This window comes from Thunnus albacares, chromosome 13 (assembly GCF_914725855.1).
Source record: "Thunnus albacares chromosome 13, fThuAlb1.1, whole genome shotgun sequence".
Taxonomy (NCBI): domain Eukaryota; kingdom Metazoa; phylum Chordata; class Actinopteri; order Scombriformes; family Scombridae; genus Thunnus; species Thunnus albacares.
Genome location: NC_058118.1, coordinates 12,673,584 through 12,688,256, shown reverse-complemented (window position 1 = coordinate 12,688,256; position 14,673 = coordinate 12,673,584). Strand labels below are relative to the sequence as shown.

Sequence of the window (14,673 nt, the reverse complement as noted above, 5' to 3'; positions counted from 1 at the left end):
TTTTAAGATTTTACTGATCACTTTTAAAGCACGTCTGTGTCTAGCCCCAAGCTACATAACAGAAATGTTGACCCCATATGAGCCAGTTTGCAACCTTAGATCCTCAGGTTGGGCTCTTCTGGCGTCCCAAAGTCGAGGCTTAAATCTAACGGTGACCATGCTTTTGACATCAGTACCCCTCGGCTTTGGAACGACCTGCCTGAGGAGATAAGGCTCGCAGAATCAGCGACTTCTTTTAAACCGCTTGCTAAAACTCATTCCTGTAGGGTTAGGAATTAGGGTTAGGTAGACGTGCTTTTATGTGATGTCATCTTATTATTGCTTTTATTCTTTATTATTATTTATTTGTATTTCTTTATTTCTACATTCTGCATCTTATGTCTTCTTGTTTAAACTTTATCTTAACTTTACCTTAATTTTGTCTTGCTTCTGTTTGGCCTTACTGTTTGGCTTTCTGTTGTTATATTGCCTTCTGATAAATAAAGTTACCCTTTATTTATATAGCACCGTTAATAAAAAGAGGTGTAAAAATTCACCCTTTTTACATTCAACTGACTCTGCCACTACCTCCTTCTGCCAGTCATCACAGGGTGGGGGTCACCGAACACTGCTGTACGGACATGCCATCCTCCTGAAGCACACTCATTCCAGCATGGTGAGCATATTTACATTCAATCATTTGCATACTGCTGCTCTGTCCTGTCTTATGTTGTTCTAAGAGTGTGGTGGTTCTCCTCACAGTCTGTTGTTCTCTACATTTGAAATGCGTGTCATGTCATGACACTAATTTGTTACTCCTCCCTTTATGCTGCAGTACTTGAGCTGTTTGACTACTTCGCGCTCACTGACCGACAAATTGGCTTTTGATGTGGGCTTGCAAGAGGACTCCACAGGTGGCTATGAACTTTACTGCCCATTATGTCCCACACAATGAATCAGGTTTCTATATTCTAAATCTATTTGTCTGTCACAGGGGAGGCCTGCTGGTGGACCATCCATCCAGCCTCCAAGCAAAGGTCTGAAGGTGAGAAGGTCAGGGTGGGAGATGACCTCATTCTTGTCAGCGTTTCTTCAGAGCGATACCTGGTAACCATGATTTTATTGACTTGCACCATAACTGATCCTTTGCAGTCAATTCATCTTAACATTATTACCTCCTGCACTCTTTTCAGCATCTCTCCTACGCCAGTGGTGACTTGATGGTAGATGCTTCCTTCATGCAAACATTGTGGACAATGACCCCTGTGATGTCTGGATGTGAGCTAGCTGAAGGTATGTTTTTGTTGTTGTTGTTGTTGTCGCTTGCGTCCATAAAACTGTCCGTTCTCTCTTAGAAATATGTCTCTTGTCGTCTAGGTTTTCTGACTGGAGGTTATGTGCTCAGGCTGTTTCATGGTCACATGGATGAGTGTTTGGCAATCCCAGGAGCTGACCAAGGAGACGAGCGCAGGTGACAAACACCTTTCATGCCATTAAATATTAAAACACTTGGACAGAAATGGATTGTGTGTTTCAGCCTGTTAATTTAAAATATATACACTTCTCAACCATTTTCCAAAGCATATTATAGGTTTATTATAAACACACCTCTGATGTTGTGTGTCTTGTAATATATTGTGATGCACCCAAAGCCTGTGGTTAGCTGCCAAACAGCAAACTTTTTAATACATTAGACAGCCACTTATCCTTTAGCCAATTCTTAAATTGGGTCCCTCAATGCACCAAGCTCACCGAGCTGCTTGCATTACTACATAATGATAAAATAAGTGACAAATGCTCATGGCAATGTATTACCTATCTTAAGAAAGTTTCAAGTGGTTGGAAATCAACCTAAATATTGTGGTGTGCTTAAGAACTTGTTGACCTTATGTTCCCTGATACATGCCATACATCAATGACTGACATTGTTTTTTTCAGAGTTGCTCATTATGAGGGAGGGGCTGTATGCAGTCATGCTCGATCCTTATGGAGACTTGAGCCATTACGCATCGCGTGAGTGTCTTAATTCCTTTTATTTGACAACATGTGTTACAAACATGCTCTTTTAGTGGCTTTAAAGTACGCTGATGCTCATTCATGTGTGCCTCTTGGTACTATAGATGGAGCGGTAGTCACATTAAATGGGGCCAGTCTTTCCGGGTACGTCACATAACAACAGGTAGATACCTTTGCCTGGATGAAGAGAAAGGACTGCTGTTGGTGGACCCGGAGAAGGCAAATTCCAAAATGTCAGCCTTTTGCTTCAGAATTTCAAAGGTCATTGTCATGCAAAGTCAAGTGTGCCAGAAAAATTTAAGAAAAACTGCTATGTGTCCATTGTGCAGTAAAGAGATTTTCAACAGCCTTCATGAATAACACACTTTTTATTTAATCTACAGGAAAAAATTGAAGTCACTCAGAAGCGAGATGTGGAAGGCATGGGCACGCCAGAGATTAAGTATGGAGAGTCCATGTGCTTTGTACAACATGTTTCAACTGGCCTCTGGTTAACTTATGCTGCTGTTGATGCCAAATCTGCACGTCTGGGTCCTCTGAAGAGAAAGGTAAAGCCAAATTATCCAGCAAGATGGTCAGCAAATCAGCAATCACCAATGAGTGCTGAAGTAATATTTACACATTCTACACATGTTTAGGTCAGAATGTAGAATACCAGTCAAAAGTATGGACAAACTTTGTCATTCAAGTGAATGGGAAGTGTCCAAACTTTTCACCAGTACTGCATGTATGAGTGTTGAGTATATACTTGTGTTTTAAGGGGCCCTTTGTTCAATTCTTAGGCCATACTCCATAAAGAAGGTCACATGGATGATGCTCTCACAGTGGCTCGATCTCAGACCGAAGAGTCACAAGCTGCAAGAATGATTCACAGCACAACAGGCCTCTTCAACCAGTTCATCAAGTAGCACCACTTCAGTTACATTTTATTCAAATCTTTGCTAATAGACATGTTTCTGTTTTTATATATAGTTTGTTGTGGTATTCTCAGTATGTTCTTTGCATGTCTCCAGAGGTCTAGATGCTCTGAGTGGAAAAAACAAGTCTGCCAATCCCCCGTCTCTGCCTATGGACACAGTGGTGCTCTCCCTGCAGGACCTAATTTTCTACTTCCGACCCCCTGAGGAGGAGCTGGAGCATGAGGACAAACAATTCAAGCTTCGTTCCCTCAAGAATAGACAGAACCTCTTTCAAGAGGAGGTTGGTCTACCTTCATGAGGAATGACTATTCATGAAAATATTTAACAGCGGCACGTTTGGATGTAAATTTAGTTTGTAGATTTATGTCAATTCAATATTTTTATTTCTGTTCTTTATAAGTCTTAATTGTTCCTAACAGGGAATGATCACTCTTGTTCTGGACTGTGTTGATCGGCTCAATGTCTACAACACAGCAGCCCACTTCTCAGAGTACGCTGGGGAAGAAGCCGCAGAGTCATGGAAGGAGATAGTAAATTTACTGTATGAATTGCTGGGTACGTCCACCTGGTGATTTGTCCTATTCATTCATGGTGATTTTAGGTATGTTTTGTAATTTTCTTTCTTGTTTGTGACTATGATGTATTAACAACCTTTTCTGTTGCTTTTCTTCTCTGAAGCTTCTTTGATTAGAGGTAATCGTGCTAACTGTGCCCTGTTCTGTGATAACCTGGACTGGCTGGTCAGTAAATTGGATCGTTTGGAGGCATCTTCAGGTATTTGGGATTTACAGAAGGTCATATTTATTGCTTCTGTTGGTTTATTATATGTTATTATCTGTTATTATAACCCCTGCAACAAACACTAACTGAGGTTCATAAACTCTGAAGCTTGTAATGTTTAGTCAAGACTGTGCAAGAGAGGTGTTGTTTAAGCTCTGGTAATTTTTAAAGCTGTAGATTGTTATGTTGCATTTAATTGCATTATATCTTAGTGTTCCTTGTCTCAAATGCTGTATTTCATTACATTGTGCTTTTCAACCATGCCAAGTAAAACACATGCACTGCCAAAGTTTATATGTTCATATATTGTCACATTTTTATCACAGGAATCCTCGAGGTGTTGTATTGTGTTCTGATTGAGAGTCCAGAGGTGCTGAATATTATCCAGGAGAATCACATCAAATCAATCATCTCCCTGCTGGATAAGCATGGACGCAATCACAAGGTCAGGAACATGTAACACTGTATGCTGAGCATGTTGGAAAAAATGGAAACTGCTGAGTTTATGTATAAAATATAGTCATATGTATCAAATCTCAATCTGAGCAATCATGAATTTTTGTCTCCCTGTTTTCTCCAGGTCTTGGATGTGCTCTGTTCTCTGTGTGTGTGTAACGGGGTGGCTGTGAGATCAAACCAGAATCTCATCACAGAGAATCTACTTCCAGGTCGTGACCTCCTACTTCAAACCAACATTATTAATTATGCAACCAGGTGGGTCAATTTTGTATAAGCGCACTTCAGTACAATCTGAAAATGCTTTGTGCTCTTTCTTTTGTACTGAAACAGTTTTTTGTTTTGTTATCCTCCTTTAGCATGAGACCCAACATTTTCCTTGGAACTTGTGAAGGATCCACTCAGTACAAAAAGTGGTATTTTGAGGTGATGGTGGATGATGCGGAGCCGTTCCTGACAGCTCAGCCATATCACCTGCGTGTGGGTTGGGCTCTGACGGAAGGCTTCAGTCCTTACCCTGGTGGAGGGGAGGGCTGGGGGTGCAATGGTGTCGGTGATGACCTCTACTCCTACGGTTTTGATGGGATTAACCTCTGGTCAGGTAAAGTAAACATGGTGTGATTTAGAAGTACTTTTGCCTGCATCTGACCGAAACCAGCACTATTTGGACAACTTATCTCTAAAGACATTTACATGTATTACATTTTATTTTAAAAATTTAATATCTCTATCTTTCTTTTTTAATTTCATCTTGTGCTCTGTGCCCAACATTTTCCATGTGATACCCATATAGGTATACAGATAAACTCACCAAGATTTCATGCACATTTCTATTGACAAAATACAACACAAGTGCAATATATAAGTTGACTTGCTGTATGTTTCGGCAGGACGTGTTCCGCGTCATGTTGCCACACCCAATCAGCACCTCCTGGCAGCAGAGGATGTGATCAGCTGCTGTTTGGATCTGAGCGTGCCCAGTATTTCCTTCCGTATCAATGGGCATCCTGTTCAGGGCATGTTTGAGAACTTCAACCTGGACGGCCTGTTCTTCCCTGTTGTCAGCTTCTCTGCAGGCGTCAAGTAGGACATTTTAAATTCTAAAGTGAAATATTATGAACTTTTCTGTTATAAGTTACATATGTTTACTTTGATTGACATATGAGATTAATGCCAATTTTCCACATTGACTACAAGGTTGCGATTTCTTCTTGGAGGGCGACATGGGGATTTCAAGTTCCTTCCACCACCAGGCTATGCTCCATGTTACGAGGCAGTGCTGCCCAGGGATCGTTTGCGGATTGAGCCCATCAAGGAGTATAAGCATGATTTCAATGGTATCCGCAACCTGTTGGGTCCAACACAGTCCCTCTCACATACTGCCTTCACTCCTTGCCCTGTGGACACTATACAGGTAAAACCCTATTCAAACTCTTTTTCATCTTTATCTTCCTCATCACTGAACTGAATTTATTATCCTTTCAGATTGTACTTCCTCCTCATTTGGAGCGCATTCGAGAGAAGCTAGCAGAAAATAGCCATGAATTATGGGCTGTTACCCGCATTGAACAAGGGTGGACCTATGGATCGGTAAGTGTTTTTAGTTTTTGTCATCTTTCTCATAGCAAATGTTGTTGTGTACAATACAATTTCCTTAAAACAATTGGCACTATCTTTTCTTTTTAAAATCTTTATCAAGTTTCGTGATGACAACAAGAAGCTGCACCCCTGCCTGGTAGATTTCCAGAGTCTGCCTGAGCCAGAGAAAAACTACAATTTAGCAATGTCAGGAGAGACACTCAAGTAAGTCAATGCCTTCATTTTATTAAGAGCACCGTGCGTTCATCTCTTTGTATCTCTAATTCCTTGTGTCATTCATTTTTAAGGACTCTGCTGGCACTGGGCTGTCATGTAGGAATGGGAGATGAGAAAGCCGAGGAGAATCTGAAAAGGACCAAGCTTCCCAAAACGTGAGCTGCAAGGCATTCATTTATTTTGACTGATTTTCTGACATTGCTTCCCTTTTATTATATATTACAGGATGTTGTAAAGGGAGTTATTCTGATCAAAAACCATTGTTCCTTAGTTACATGCAGACTAGCGGTTATAAGCCAGCCCCTCTGGACCTAAACCATGTCAAGCTGACTCCTAATCAGAACACTCTAGTGGAGAGACTGGCAGAAAATGGACACAATGTATGGGCAAGAGACCGGGTTCGCCAGGGCTGGACATACAGTATTGTGCAGGTATCTTCCATCCTACCACTAATACTAAGAGGATGTCCCTTTGAAAATAATGATAATAAATATATGCAGATATTTTACCATCTGCATGATTTTTTTTTAAATATACGTTTATTCCATTACAGTTACATGTTTGATATTATTTTTTGTATAGGATATAATGAACAAGCGCAATCCCCGTCTGGTTCCTTATAACCTACTCGATGAAAAGACTAAAAAGACCAACAGAGACACTGTTTGTGCAGCTGTTCGCACTCTCATCGGCTATGGTTACAACATTGAACCACCTGACCAGGAGAGCAGTAAGTTTGCACTGCTATCTACACGCTGGATTGAAGGAATATTCATTTATTTATTTTTTCTATCCTACAAAATGTATTATTAAAGCTACAGGCATTTTTACTGAATCTACAAGCTTTTCTATTAAAAGCATACTATGTAGGATTTTCCTGAAAACAATGTATAGATTCACACAAAAGTAATATCTCTCAATCATCACTTATGACGCACTAAAAGTGTGTGGTGGTGTATTTATCTGCAGAGACTCTGCCCCCTGCCTGTATTTTCTTATTATTTTGCTTTATACTGGATGTTTCTGGGCATCAACCTTTAGGCAGTGGGTGTGTAGCCCCCGTCCAATAACAGTGCAGAGGGTGTGAGGTTGGGACTCGTGGTGTGGTGACCAGGTTACATCGCTGTCCCTGTCTCTCTCCTCTGCTCTTTGTCCGTATGTCTGTCTGACCAAGGGTGGGGCTGAGCTCCACACATATACACACAGAGCAGAGAGGCCATAGTTGACAGGATGTAACCGTGCACTTTGGCTGCATTCACACCAAATCTGTCAACGGGGCACCTTCCCGCAGGGTAGTGTGGAGGCGTGGGTGTGTTTATTTTTGCTTTAGAATGTAACCGCCTTAACCTCACAATCAAAAAATAACATTTTATTTATCTGATTCACTGCTTTGTTCTCACTAACGCCACTCCTTCTTGTCATTCGCTCTCTAGCTCGTTCGACCACTGCTGCTCTCTCTCTCTCTCCCTCTCTCTCTCTATCTCGCTCTGCTCTCAGCTCACTCTGGTGTCGTTGAGCCGGCGAGGAGGGGCCAACTTTGAATGTTGTGTTTTCAAACAGCAACCGACAAATCCTACATAGTATGCCTTTAAGTGATTATCACTGTTGTATTTGTGACAATGTAGGTGGGCATGGTCCAGGCAGCTCCCGTGGAGACAAGATCAGAGTGTTCAGAGCAGAGAAGTCTTATGGTGTCACACAGGGGAAGTGGTACTTTGAGTTTGAGGCTGTGACAGTCGGAGAGATGAGAGTGGGCTGGGCCAGGCCCAGTGTTCGCGCAGACACTGAACTTGGTGCAGATGAGTTGGCGTATGTCTTCAATGGCTTCAAGGTGGGAGCAAGACATAGCTTGCATGCTTACAAAGGTTGCCACAGACTCTGTGATACTAAACTCTAAAATTAACGGTTTTCATTTTCAGGCCCAACGTTGGCATGTGGGAAATGAGCCATTTGGTCGTCAGTGGCAATCTGGTGATGTGGTGGGTTGTATGATTGACCTCACAGAGATGAACATCATGTTCACACTAAATGGGGAAATGTTGATCAGTGACTCAGGCTCGGAGATGGCCTTCAAGGATATTGAGATAGGAGAGGGTAAGTACAGTAACAACACTGTGATGGATATTGGATATTAGCACATATTGATTTGTGTTTCTGATGCACATTCATGCATGTATCAAACCTCCCCAGGCTTTATACCTGTGTGCAGTCTGGGTTTATCCCAGGTCGGCAGGATCAACTTGGGTCAGAACGTCAGCAGTCTCCGTTACTTTACCATTTGTGGCCTGCAGGAGGGATTTGAACCCTTTGCTATTAACATGAAAAGAGACATTACCATGTGGTTCAGCAAGAGCCTCCCTCAGTTCATCCCTGCACCCACTGATCATCCTCACATTGAGGTATCTGCATTACCTGATGCAGTATTGTAGTGAAATATTACATTTTCCACATTACAAAATAATTTAACATTTTCTAGATTACCACCTGGCCCTCTTTTATTTATGCTCTAGGTGTCCCGTGTTGATGGGACAGTGGAAACTGCCCCTTGTATCAAAGTGACCCACAAGACATTTGGATCTCAGAATGCCAACACAGATCTGCTGTTCTTCAGGCTCAGCATGCCAGTTGAGTTTCATGAGACTTTCAAAGTCCCAGCAGGGACCACCCTCCTCACTCGCCCCCTGACCATCCCTGAGGATGAGGTGGTAGAGGTTGACCCAGACTCTGACTATGAAATACTCAAGAAGTCAGCAAGTCGCAAAGAGCAGGAAGAGGAGAAGAAAGAACCATCTGTGCCTAAGGAGACTTCTGCTACTAAAAATGGAGAGAATGAGAAAGATGCCTCAACTGAGAAAAGCAAGAAGAAGGGGTTCGTATGGATTCATGTACAGTGGCACAGTGACTTGAGAAAGGCCTTTATGGGATTTGGGAAGGCTACAGTTGGGATACAATACTTAGGTTTTCATTTACAGTGAGTAATTGCTCCTGTTATTTACAGATTCCTGTTCAAGGCCAAGAAGGCTGCATTAATAACTCCACCTCCTGTTGTTCCCACAATGCCTCGCTTAGTGGAAGATGTGGTGCCAGATGACAGGGATGACGTTGACATAATCCTCAACACCACTACAGTATGGCTGTGACTGTTGAAAATTATATTCAGAAACATATAAAATCCATGCACAGTTTGCCAATTTTTGGTTAACTGTAGATGAAGTAATTAACTTAACAACATACACAACATCACTATTAATATTTTTCAAATTGTACTCGTCTGTCAATATTTGAATGACTTTAACACTTGTTTGGAGTTTTATCTTCATCTGAAATTTTACTGTTTCTTTCCCTCCCACATCCTTCCTTTACCAGTACTATTACTCTGTACGAGTGTTTGCGGGCCAGGAGCCTGGTGGTGTGTGGGTGGGCTGGATTACACCTGACTATCACCAGTACGACCCTCATTTTGACCTCAGCAAAGTGAGAAATGTAACAGTCACTGTAGGTGATGATAAAGGCAACATACATGACAGGTATGTTACTCTTGTAGATATAGAACCCGAAAATATGTGTTTTTATTCAAAAATGCACTAAAAAATGTTTTCTGTTTTTTTTATATCTTCCTCAGCATAAAACGCAGTAACTGCTACATGGTATGGGGAGGAGAGTTCAGCAGCTCACAGCAGACCCGAGTCAGTCAGGAAGATTTTGTGATCGGCTGTCTTATTGATTTGGACACAGGACTCATGACTTTTACTGCTAATGGAAAAGAGATCAACACATTTTACCAGGTAAAATAAGCTTCACCTGCTATTCATACAGTTCCTTATTAAGTCTTGGTTATTTAATGCAACCTTGTTATGTTCCCTTCTTTCAGGTGGAGCCCCACACAAAACTATTCCCAGCTGTCTTTGTCCTGCCTTCGAGTCAGAATATGATTCAGATCGAGCTCGGCAAGCTTAAGGTCAGTAACAAAGAATCACTCCACTCAGTCTGAGTCAAATTGAGACTACAATTACACACTACCAACCATAGTCTTCTCTTATCCACAATTTGTCTTCTTTCACTTGTCTTGCCAGAACATTATGCCGATCTCAGCTGCTATGTTCCGGAGTGAACGCAAGAACCCCGTCCCCCAGTGCCCTCCCAGACTGGATGTCCAAATGTTAACACCAGTCATCTGGAGCCGCATGCCCAACCACTTCCTGGCTCCAGAGACAGGGCGTGTTAGTGAGAGACTAGGTTGGATGGTGCAGTGTCAGGAGGCACTCACCATGATGGCCCTCCACATCCCAGAGGAGAGCAGGTCAGAGCTGCACTCTGCATTTATCTGTTGTATTGTCAGGTGTTACAAAGATGTTGCTCTTTTTTTTTTGGGCAAAATTAACCTCTTTGCATCCTCTAGGTGTATTGACATCCTGGAGCTGTCTGAACGAATGGACTTGCTGACATTCCACTATCATACTCTGAAGCTGTACGGCTCAGTGTGCGCTCTGGGAAACAATCGTGTGGCTCACGCTCTGTGCAGCCATGTGGATGAATCCCAGCTCTTCTACGCTATAGAGAACACCTATCTACCTGGGCCGATGAGAAGCGGCTTCTATGACCTGCTTATCAGCATGCACCTGGAGTCTGCTAAGAGAAACCGCCTGGGAACCAATAAGGAATTCATAGTTCCTATGACAGACGAAACACGCAGTATCACCTTGTACTCTGACAAATCGCATGCTTTACCTGGGGTTGGCCTCACTACATGCCTGCGTCCCAAACTCCATTTTTCCTCCGTTGGGTTTGTGGGAACAGATCCAGACATCTACACCTTGAGTCCCGTCATCCCCTTACAGGTGAGGTGAAACATGCTTAGGCATTTTTTGGGAACTCTTGTGTCACTAATAACTATAAATCTGCTTGTATTTCCAGGTGCTGAAGACCAAAGCCCTGAACATGCTGATAGAGGCTGTGCAAGATGGAAGTCAAGCCATGAGAGATCCTGTTGGGGGCAGTGTTGAATTTCATTTTGTTCCAATCCTGAAACTCATTAGCACCCTTCTCATCATGGGTGTGTTTGATGATGAAGATGTCACACACATCCTGGAGATGATTGAACCCACAGTCTTCAGTGGTAAGATAGCAGAGGAGCCTGCCGAGGAGAACAAGGTGAAGGAAGAGAAGGAACAAAAAGCACCCGCAAAAGTGCAAGCTTTGATGGAAGAAGAGCAGGAAGCTGTGGGGGAGGAAGAGGAGGAATATGAGGATGATGGCCTAGGTGAAGAGGAGGAGGAAGAAATGGAGGAAGAGGAGGAATTAGAAGAGACAGGATCTGTCGTGCCACATGAAGAAATAGTGGATGAGACAGAGCAAGTAAATGGCGAGAAAGGAGCTGAGGAAACAGAGAAAGAGACAAAACCTGGAGAGACTGGTGGTGAGGCTAAAGAGGAACATCTAGAGCAAGGACTTTTCCAGATGAAGCTACCAGAGTCGGTCAAATTGCAGGTATGGATGGTTTCCTATGCCATAAAATGACAGCTCCTTTTTTTCAATGATACTATTAGTACAGTAGTTAGTAGTTCACTTGGCTTTTGTTCTTCAGATGTGTACTCTACTGCAGTATTTCTGTGACTGTGAGCTACGTCACAGAGTGGAGGCCATTACTGCCTTTTCAGACCAGTTTGTCAGCCAAATACAGTCCAACCAGAGGCAGCGCTACAATGAACTAATGCTGGCCTTCACCATGAGTGCTGCCGAGACTGCCCGCAAGACCCGTGAATTCCGCTCCCCACCACAGGAGCAGGTACACTCAGACAAATACATATTAATGAGTACATTTGAGTAAGATAAACTTAAACCTACAAAAAAAACATTGTAGGACTTAACCTTAAATGTCTGCGCTGTCATTGATTGATGCGTTTTGTTATCCCAGTAGAAAACTTGCCAAATGTAGATGATATATTCCAATAGATTTTTTTTCCAAAACTGAGATTATAGCCATACTGGTTTGTACCTTTGCATGGGGCTATGTAGGTCAACATGCTCATGAACTTCAAGAACTGCGCGGAGGATGAGGAGTGCCCTATTCCAGACGAGGTCCGCGAATCTCTACTGGCTTTCCACAATGCTCTGCTGGCACACTGTGGTCAGTTTTTATCTGTAACATCGACTGACATCAGCATTTAAAATGAACACTGTGAATGTCAGGTTTGAATATAAGTTCTTATCTTATTTAAAACCTCAACCTCAGGCGTTCATATTGAGGAAGAAGAGCAAGAGGAAGAAGTGGATAATTCTCTTCACGGACGACTGCTCCGTTTGCTGGAGAAGGTGAAAAACCTCCGTGAGAAGAAGGTAGAGGTGGAGCCTGAGCCACAGGAGGATAAAAAACCAAGTGAGCCTCCCATCTTTTACATGTCACATGAAACTACAATGGGTAACTTTTATAGATAAATGTACACTTATTTGGAGGAAAAGGTACTAATTCAACTTGTTAAGTGACTAAAGACAAAGATTGTCAGATCATATGTCATATTATCAGATCTTTAAAACATTGGTAGCCACTTAGCTCTGTGTTTCTCATTTCAAAGTGAAATGAGTAACTTTCTTTCCAGTACTGTCAAAGTAGCTAATTGAGTTTTTGTCACACTATATCAGAAACCTCTTTTGCAATCACTCTGATATCAACATAGTTTATTTTGTATTATTGATTAACTGTTTGTACTCTTTTCACCAGGCACCTTGCAGGAACTGATTTCCCATACTATGATCCATTGGGCCCAGGAATCATTTATTCAGAACCCTGAGCTAGTGCGTATGATGTTCAGCCTCCTTCACAGGCAGTATGATGGGCTGGGTGAGCTTATACGTGCCCTTCCCAAGGCCTACACCATCAATGCAGTCTCAATTCAGGACACCATGGACCTGCTGGAGTGCTTAGGCCAAATTCGCTCCCTGCTTATTGTCCAGATGGGTCCAGAAGAAGAGAGGCTCATGATTCAAAGCATTGGGTTAGTACAAAATTGATTTTGCCTTGAAATTAATTGTTGAATAATCGCATTTGATTGAAACTATACATTAACTTTATTTTTGTCTTCTGTAGGAACATTATGAGTAACAAAGTTTTCTACCAACACCCCAACTTGATGCGAGCTCTGGGCATGCATGAAACTGTCATGGAGGTCATGGTTAATGTACTGGGTGGCGGGGACTCAAAGGTACATTTTTTAATCCACTCAACTGGATTATAATAATGCTCAGTTTGCAGATAGACCTTGCTTTAAATTACCAACAGGTAATACACAAAAGTAGACAATATACTAATCTTATGTGTCCTAACTTTTCGCTATATTTTCTGCCAACAGGAGATCAGATTCCCCCGAGTGGTGACAAACTGCTGCCGTTTTCTTTGCTATTTCTGTCGTATCAGTCGTCAAAACCAGCGCTCTATGTTTGACCACCTCAGCTACCTGCTGCAGAACAGCGGCATCGGCCTTGGTGATTGTCTTTGTTGAGTTCTTGATGGTTTGTTTTGAAAGCGGTATGTGTGTGTGTGAACTGATATAAAGCTGGACATTGTGTGCTGTTCTGTAGGAATGCGTGGCTCCACCCCCTTGGATGTGGCTGCAGCCTCTTGTATTGACAACAATGAGCTGGCATTGGCTCTGCAAGAGCAAGACTTAGAAATGGTAAAGTACAATCAATATATAGAATACAAAAGCTTTTAGCAAAATTGGGCAATACTTGAGTGTGCTGATGTCTTTCTAGGTGGTGAAGTATTTGGCTGGATGTGGACTTCAGAGCTGTCCAATGCTCTTAGCTAAAGGCTACCCTGACATCGGCTGGAATCCTTGTGGTGGAGAGAAATACCTTGACTTTCTTCGTTTTGCTGTATTTGTCAATGGTATGATTTTCAATTTGTTACAAATTATGATATTTAATTCTAATGCCCATATTGTGTCTCTTTTTGTTTCTTATTATTAAAACTTCATATGTTTTTTTGGTTTTTTCTTCCTGTAGGAGAAAGCGTAGAAGAAAATGCCAATGTGGTGGTACGACTTCTCATTCGCAGACCTGAATGCTTTGGTCCAGCTCTCAGAGGAGAGGGTGGTAATGGTCTGCTGGCTGCCATTGAAGAGGCCATCAAAATATCCGAGGACCCTGCAAGGGACGGCCCTAGTGTTAAGAAAGACAGACGCTTTCCCATGTAAGAGCTCTCAGCTTTGATTGGAAGACCCTCTGATGGTATTCGATGAGGCGCCAAACAGTGCATAATCTCCTCCAGTCCTAAACCACTATCTTTTTTCCTGGTAGGTTTGGAGGAGAGGAGCAGCATGAAGAGAACAAGGTGCACCTGGGAAATGCCATCATGTCCTTCTACTCTGCCCTTATTGACCTGCTGGGACGCTGTGCCCCAGAGATGCATGTAAGCTGTTTATCAGTGACAATACTGAACTTATCAAACCTGTTAAGAAAGAAATAAGGAAAAGGAAATCTAGTTGAAAATATCTTCATAGATAAACCAAGCTCTTGTCTCCTGCAGTTAATCCAGGCTGGAAAGGGTGAGGCTTTGAGGATCAGGGCCATCCTGAGGTCTCTGGTCCCTATTGAGGATCTGGTGGGAGTCATCAGCCTTCCTGTTCAGATTCCTTGTTTTGGAAAAGGTAACCACTCAGGAAACCAAAGCTTCTTCTGCCATCAGTGTTCTCATAAATGATTAAATTAG

At 42.3% G+C, this 14,673-nt stretch overlaps 1 protein-coding gene across 10 annotated transcripts in view; it reads left to right on the top strand.

Moving 5' to 3' along the window:
• Positions 1 to 14,673, top strand: part of LOC122996220 (ryanodine receptor 1-like) — a 50,652-nt gene that overhangs the window by 5,558 nt on the left and 30,421 nt on the right. For all 10 annotated transcript variants that reach the window (XM_044371841.1, XM_044371842.1, XM_044371839.1 and 7 more), the window contains 44 exons: positions 581 to 655; positions 815 to 893; positions 974 to 1,086; positions 1,173 to 1,272; positions 1,357 to 1,450; positions 1,918 to 1,992; positions 2,100 to 2,256; positions 2,379 to 2,543; positions 2,778 to 2,899; positions 3,009 to 3,195; positions 3,335 to 3,470; positions 3,594 to 3,689; positions 4,022 to 4,140; positions 4,276 to 4,409; positions 4,511 to 4,752; positions 5,042 to 5,234; positions 5,349 to 5,565; positions 5,637 to 5,741; positions 5,851 to 5,954; positions 6,038 to 6,121; positions 6,238 to 6,397; positions 6,549 to 6,696; positions 7,592 to 7,797; positions 7,886 to 8,060; positions 8,157 to 8,365; positions 8,477 to 8,835; positions 8,965 to 9,094; positions 9,333 to 9,493; positions 9,589 to 9,751; positions 9,838 to 9,924; positions 10,040 to 10,266; positions 10,366 to 10,804; positions 10,881 to 11,453; positions 11,551 to 11,751; positions 11,982 to 12,093; positions 12,199 to 12,342; positions 12,685 to 12,958; positions 13,051 to 13,165; positions 13,313 to 13,445; positions 13,542 to 13,636; positions 13,716 to 13,851; positions 13,968 to 14,154; positions 14,262 to 14,373; positions 14,491 to 14,611. In XM_044371841.1, coding sequence (XP_044227776.1) covers positions 581 to 655; positions 815 to 893; positions 974 to 1,086; positions 1,173 to 1,272; positions 1,357 to 1,450; positions 1,918 to 1,992; positions 2,100 to 2,256; positions 2,379 to 2,543; positions 2,778 to 2,899; positions 3,009 to 3,195; positions 3,335 to 3,470; positions 3,594 to 3,689; positions 4,022 to 4,140; positions 4,276 to 4,409; positions 4,511 to 4,752; positions 5,042 to 5,234; positions 5,349 to 5,565; positions 5,637 to 5,741; positions 5,851 to 5,954; positions 6,038 to 6,121; positions 6,238 to 6,397; positions 6,549 to 6,696; positions 7,592 to 7,797; positions 7,886 to 8,060; positions 8,157 to 8,365; positions 8,477 to 8,835; positions 8,965 to 9,094; positions 9,333 to 9,493; positions 9,589 to 9,751; positions 9,838 to 9,924; positions 10,040 to 10,266; positions 10,366 to 10,804; positions 10,881 to 11,453; positions 11,551 to 11,751; positions 11,982 to 12,093; positions 12,199 to 12,342; positions 12,685 to 12,958; positions 13,051 to 13,165; positions 13,313 to 13,445; positions 13,542 to 13,636; positions 13,716 to 13,851; positions 13,968 to 14,154; positions 14,262 to 14,373; positions 14,491 to 14,611 — 7,264 coding nt within the window. The remainder of the gene's footprint in view (positions 1 to 580; positions 656 to 814; positions 894 to 973; positions 1,087 to 1,172; positions 1,273 to 1,356; positions 1,451 to 1,917; positions 1,993 to 2,099; positions 2,257 to 2,378; positions 2,544 to 2,777; positions 2,900 to 3,008; positions 3,196 to 3,334; positions 3,471 to 3,593; positions 3,690 to 4,021; positions 4,141 to 4,275; positions 4,410 to 4,510; positions 4,753 to 5,041; positions 5,235 to 5,348; positions 5,566 to 5,636; positions 5,742 to 5,850; positions 5,955 to 6,037; positions 6,122 to 6,237; positions 6,398 to 6,548; positions 6,697 to 7,591; positions 7,798 to 7,885; positions 8,061 to 8,156; positions 8,366 to 8,476; positions 8,836 to 8,964; positions 9,095 to 9,332; positions 9,494 to 9,588; positions 9,752 to 9,837; positions 9,925 to 10,039; positions 10,267 to 10,365; positions 10,805 to 10,880; positions 11,454 to 11,550; positions 11,752 to 11,981; positions 12,094 to 12,198; positions 12,343 to 12,684; positions 12,959 to 13,050; positions 13,166 to 13,312; positions 13,446 to 13,541; positions 13,637 to 13,715; positions 13,852 to 13,967; positions 14,155 to 14,261; positions 14,374 to 14,490; positions 14,612 to 14,673) is intronic.